This window comes from Quercus suber, unplaced genomic scaffold (genome assembly GCF_002906115.3).
Source record: "Quercus suber isolate HL8 unplaced genomic scaffold, Cork oak 2.0 scaffold_727, whole genome shotgun sequence".
In the NCBI taxonomy this organism is placed as follows: Eukaryota; Viridiplantae; Streptophyta; class Magnoliopsida; order Fagales; family Fagaceae; genus Quercus; species Quercus suber.
The window spans coordinates 292,799-299,203 of NW_027070167.1; the positions used below are offsets into that span (position 1 = coordinate 292,799).

The 6,405-nt window shown below is 33.0% G+C and overlaps 1 protein-coding gene and 1 non-coding gene across 2 annotated transcripts; one reads left to right on the top strand and one right to left on the bottom strand.

Annotated features, from left to right (window-relative positions):
* The first annotated feature begins 107 nt into the window (after window positions 1-107).
* On the top strand, window positions 108-189 carry TRNAS-UGA (transfer RNA serine (anticodon UGA)). The gene has a single exon. It is a non-coding gene; the product is annotated as a tRNA-Ser (tRNA).
* A 2,719-nt stretch (window positions 190-2,908) lies between these two features.
* LOC112020073 (protein FANTASTIC FOUR 3) lies at window positions 2,909-4,715 on the bottom strand. Its single transcript, XM_024052636.2, has one exon. The coding sequence runs from the start codon at window positions 4,517-4,519 to the stop codon at window positions 3,557-3,559; it is 963 nt and encodes a 320-aa protein (XP_023908404.1). The 5' UTR covers window positions 4,520-4,715; the 3' UTR covers window positions 2,909-3,556.
* Window positions 4,716-6,405: the final 1,690 nt, after the last annotated feature.

Here is a 6,405-nt window from a genome sequence, read left to right on the forward strand (position 1 = left end):
ATTCACCTAATGAGCATATATTATAATCGCAGCCTAGTTTTCCACCAAGAGGGAAAAGTGTTGACTCTTTTATATAGTGAATTAAGAGGAAAACATATAACAACAACGTCGATATGTCCGAGTGGTTAAGGAGACAGACTTGAAATCTGTTGGGCTTCGCCCGCGCAGGTTCGATCCCTGCTGTCGACGCATTTTTTGGGGTTTTGGTACAAACGACAGTTTCACTTTATTTTTGGTATGGCCAAGTTATGTTTTCGTTTTCTTTTTTCTTTCTTCTTCTTCTTCATTTTTTTAAAATTTTGTGAGAAGGAAGTTATGTTTCAGAACATCTGAATCTGATCTTCTCAACTCTCTCAAAAAAAGAAAAAAGAACATCTAAATCTGCAATTAAAATGGCATATCATTCATGTCTAAGACTCTAAGGTTGTAAACTGTTTCTCCCAAAAATAAAAAATAAAAAAAGAAAAAATAGAAAAAGAAGTTGTAAACTAATTTGTTTACAACATTTTTTTATTTTTTTGAGAAAAGTTTATAACATTCTTAAATTAGACTATCAACTTATATATGAGTTGACCATAATCTGCAATTAAAATAACCTATCATCCATTTTGAGATTGTATACTAATTTGAGAATACTATGAAACTGTTGTCCTAGAATAACACAACATTAAAATTTATTAAGAAAAAAAATTGCAATTTGACAGGCTATGTAATTTTGTTGTTGTTATGGTTATGATAACAATATCAAAACATTGCATGTAGTAAGCAACACGAGGCATAGCAGTAAGTAATAAGAGAAGATATAATATATTTTACTAAAAAATATTTACAAATTGATGTCACAATTATAAATGTGGTTAATATCACATCAATAACATAATGAATAAACCACCTTTTAATTTTAATTGTTTTTTAAGTTGTATTTTAAAATTAGCATATCAATATTGAAGGTTTGCAATAAAATTTGTAGTATTCTTAGTAGAGATTAAATTTTATAAAGATGTGATGTAATACTCAAGTATTATCTCTCCAATCTTAACATGACACATCATCATATTACATATTAAAGAATAGGTAACCACACTCAATCAATTCTAATACCTATTTGAAAATTCAACTTAACTGTAAGTTTATTGAGATGTTATTATTTGTGATAGGATCTATTGAGTTTTAAGTAAAAATTAATATGGCAATCTTTTATTGGATGGTACATTCCATTTTTACCGAATTTAGACTCTTCTTAATATTATTCTTCGTATTTGTAAATAAAAGCATATATTAGCATTTTTTTTTTGAGAAACAGTATATTAGCATTTAGGTAGAACCAATTTGTGTTTAAAGGTTAATACATCAATTTTTTAAACGCCTATCTTTGTAAATAGAAGCAGTGTTCTACTGGGAGATAATTGCCATATTAGAAAGTTTTTGGATTTCTTTGTTATTTGGGATTTCTCCTGTGTCTTTATTTATTTATTTTTATTTTGGAGAAAGGATTTCCGCTATGTGTCTTGTTTAGCCAATTCCAAGGGTCACAATTTGTCGTGGGTAGTCTTTTATTATTTTTTTTTGGAGTTCAAGTTTCCACTGCCATCGCCTCAATTCCAGATTTTTGCAGAGGATGAGATCAATGGAATGGGTTCTTGACTTTCTTCTGTATTCTCTTTTTTGGCTTATTGTATGAAACCATGAATTCAAATTAAAAAAAAAAAAAAAAAAAGATTAAAAAAGTGCTGCTACTGCAAAAGTACACACTTTTAGACTTTGCCAAAAAAATATTTTTTGTCAGAGCTTTATGCTGACTTTTCAATATATATAGTCAACAGGTGTATACCAAGACTCTCTAATTTCCTTTTTATTTTCTTCTGGGTGGTAATGATATTTCAATACCCCTTTACTTAGAAAAAATTCACATCAAATCGTAAATCCTTATTTATTTAAGCATAATAATTTTTTATTCCATTTTACCAAATTACTTTGCAAAACACTCATATCTTATTATATCTATTTTAATTTTTATATCATTAAAATATTAATTTTTTTTATTTTAAATTTTTTTTCCTCTCTTCACACACTACAATCATTATCAATTTTCTCTCTTCATTTCAAGGTACTGTAGTAAAAATACATTTTGCAAAACAAATACATAAAATATGGGTAATTTTTGAAGTTGGTTGGAAAAATTTGACCTTATGTCATTTTACCTTAATTGATGCGAGTGAACTTATACTTTAATGGCCATCTTTCTATGTTAAATGTCAAGATCAAAGAGAGTTCTAGCTGAATTCGAGGTCAGTTGGGCCTCCAAAGAAGAAGAAAGAAATAGAGAAGATTTAGAGAATTAGAGAGATAGAGAGAAACTGGAATGAGTTCATTCTTGTTGCCTAACTCAATACAACAGCAATGCCCCCTTTTTATACGTTCCTCAATCAATCCTACTCTAACTGATAACTAACTGTCATAACCACCTACAACTGGCAACTAACTGCACTAACTACCAGTAACTAATTTCTAGCTTGCATCAGCAATACAATACAATCTATGATCCTAACATTATTTGGAAGGAATTAGGAATTAGTACTGAAGTATTAAATGGTGTAAAAAACTTCATCTCCCAAAGTCTCTAAAAATTAGCATGAGACTTTTCCTTCTCCTAATTAAGCTTCTCAATGTCACTTCAAGAGTCCCTCTCAGTCCCTTTTTTAAGTAGACTAGTGATCACATGAAGTACTCAAGCTCTCATCTTATCAAAACATGTCCACCCACATTATTGGGATAAAATTCAAAGTCTTCTCTCATCTGACTTGCTGTGACAAAAATCAGGGCAACACAAGCCAAGTCATGCACCCTACCAAACTTCCCACAAAAATCACATGAATCTCATGGCCATACATTAGGATTTAGATGCAAATTCAACAAAACTTCAACTACCAGACAAAAGCATATCCATTTACATGCTAGGAATTTATTCATGAACAAAAATGTAAATACAAAAGATATGTCTTTTATTTTTTGAGTACAAACTTAATTGTTTACTCAGCATCAGTCTTGGAAGTCCTTGCACACAAATTATGAGAGCACTTATCCTATTCCCATACCAATTAAACAAAAAATCAATTTACAAAGAAATTGATTTTGGGTGAATTCTCTGATAATGGTGGGTGTTCCAAATTTTTTCTTTATTTGAAGGAAGATGAGCTTTGGATTTGGAAAGATAAAAAAAAGGTGAAACTGTGTCATGTCCTCCTAACAGAGACTTTCTAAATTTGGCAATCTCTCTCTCTCTCTCTCTTCTTTCTTTTTTTTTTTTTTTCCCTTTGTGGTGGCTATTGAGAGCTTAATTTTCACTTGCTGTCATTCCCCAGAAACTCTACTGTTGTATCCACACCAAAATTTGAGCTGGGACACATCATATGCAACCATCTCTAGCTGCTAAATTTGGCAGATGTAACACATTGCAGAAAAAATCAACAGGCTCTAAAAAAAAAAGACACACACAAACATACACTCCCTCAATACAAACATACACTCCCTCAATACACACACAAACATGCTAACTTCAGCCGGTAGTCACACAATGCTGCCTCCACACATTCAAGTTGTGGTGGTGATTACTATGATGATGGTGATGGTGATGATGATGATATTGATTATGATGATCATGGCTCGCCATCTCAGTACACCGCCTTAATCCCTCTCCACTCACCGGAAACTTCCACTCCTCCACTCTCTCTTCTTCAATATCTTCTTCAACCCCTTCTACCATTTTTTCTTCTTCTTCTTCGTCTTCTTTTTCTTCTTCTACCATTTCTTTTTCTTCTTCTTCTTGTTCTAGTTCTAAATTTTCTTCTTCTTGTTCTTCTTCTATGCAATCTTGGATGAGGTGTAATCTCAACCTTCCATCTTCGCGAGAAGCACAGAGAGTCTCAGCCCGATCAAGCCTGACCTCAGTGAGCTCAAGCCTGCCATCTTTTCTCACTGCACGCAGGAAGAAACTCCTTGTTCCATTGTGATTCAAAGAAGAAAGCGGTGGAGGAAACTTCTTAACTTCACCAAACTTCATTCTACTCCTCCTCATCTTCCTACTACAAACCCCACCTTCATCATTACCATTAATATCATCATTCCTATCAACCTCTACACGCCTCTCATCTGAACTCTCAAACCCAAGACTCTCAGTGCAAGACATCAACCCGTCAACGATGCCATCTCCTATATCATCCAAGAAAAAGCTAGAATTCCCACTTGGGTCTTTCTTAGGAGGTGGAGAAGAACAAGGTGATGATGGTGGTGATGACGATGAGGCCTTGATTGATGATGATTCAAGAACGTTTGGCGAGTGTTGGGTATCATTTGCAGTGATCAAACCTAACCCTCCTGATAAAAAAGAAGAAGGAGAAGAAGAAATTTGAGAATGACATTGATTATAAGAGAGTTTGTGAGGGTCATTCATGGTAGTGTCTAAGGAGGTGGTGGGGTTAAAGAAAGAGTGAACGCTCTTCTTGCAAAGGCTCATCATCATAGTTGTAAAGACCAAGAGATGGAGAGGTGTTTCTGTTGTGTTGTAGAGAAAGAAAAAAAAAGGTCATGGAAAAGAATTGCTCTTTGGTTTGTGTTTATTTGAAGAAGAGTTGTGAGAAGGAGATGAGGGTATTAATAACATCCTCACGCCAAAGATAGGGGGGAAGAGAGAGAAAGAGAGAGATGGGAATGGTGAAGGAAATTGCCACAAAGACATAAAGGTGGTGAAAAATGAGCTGGAGTGATAGAGGAAACGGTGCCGGGTCCCATGAAAGATGGCCTTAGACATCGCTCGGATCTACCTTTTCTTCCACTCTTTTTTATTATTATTTTTATTTTTTTCTTCTTCTTAATTTTTTAGAGCCACACTCATGGCTAAACATAATTAACTAAATTAACTAATTACTAAACAAATTCTAATAATATTACTTTTTTTTTTTTTTTTTTTTTGTAATCTCTATCTAGTATAACTATATAGTTCTATTTGTGTGTTGGGGAGCTAATTGTGTAGCTTGGTGATGTGCATTAATATGGGGAGTTTGCCATGCACGCGTATAGGTAAAATGGTTAAGTTAATAATAGTTCTAAATTTTGTTTCACAGTTAAAATGGTTTTGATAGCATCATGAGGGTTATATCTTATTGTTATTTGATAACTTATAGTACTTCTTTTCACTATCTAAGAAAAACAAATTAAAGAGAAATCTTGGAGAGCCAGTCAAATTGTGGGCAATGATCAGGCCGTTTTGATAAAGGTTGACTAATAGGATTTTGTAAAAAATAGGAGCGGGTTTTGCTGCCCATTTGATACAATTAATTTTTCAACTTTTAAGAAATAGGTTGACCAAAGTAGAGTGAGCCTAACTCTTACTAGTACCTCAAAAAAGAATGAGAACGCCATTTGAAAGTGCACTAGCCTAATTATTAGGTGCTACTTTAGACTTCTAAATTTTAATTACGGCTTGGTTAATTTTTTAAACTAATCATAACTAATGCGAAATTTATGTGATTAAACAATTAACCAAGCACACTATTTTCAATTTGCATGGATAAACATAAATGTTGAATGCAATAATGTAAAGATCAGTTAAAAAAGAAAAAGAAAAAAGAAAGAAAGATGTAAACCAAAGATAACTCCCGATGTGTTATCTAATAGATAAATTAAAAAACTTTGTATAAAAACCTCTCTGTGACCTCCAAACTAAACATGATCCACTAGTAAATAAGTTAAAAGTATAAGAATACACAAAGATCCTCCAAACCTAAGTTACTCAATGTACTTGAGACTTCTAAACTTCAGCTATCAAAAGACTTCACGAAATCTTGTCTTTACTAGCTTTTTGGATCCCATAACACCTCCCGGTTGCACCACATACCATGCCCTTACTGATACAATATGTGGTCAAACTCCAATGCTTCCCAACGAACCAAAACACCCTCAACAATTAAATAATAATAATAATAATAATAATAATAAGAAAAAGTAAAGGAATCTAACACCTTGCAAGTTGCGCCTGGTCCAGGCCATATAGCTCATAATGATAAATGTGGCAACAAGAGGGCATGAATTATTGTCAGATTGGCTATTTAGCAAAAGAAAAAATTATAATCATTATTGTCAGATTATTGGCTTTGGATGCTTAAAGGAAAAAGACATTAGAAAAAAAATAACGAAAAGTGTAACCTAGCTATGCCACCATCATGCATTATACCTCAACATTGAAAACAATAGAAAGTATCAAAAAAAAAAAAAATATATGTATACATATGTCAAGTGTTTGATCTGTTTAACAGACTATAGTGTGCAAGTGTGCCACCATATGTCAAGTAGTTTTCTAAATGGTCTTAGCATATGAGACAGGCAGCAAGTAGTGTCACACAGGCATGT

What these genes read in the sequence shown, in the direction of transcription:
- LOC112020073 (XM_024052636.2), bottom strand. Translation starts at nt 4,519, where the DNA reads ATGATGATGAGCCTTTGCAAGAAGAGCGTTCACTCTTTCTTTAACCCC.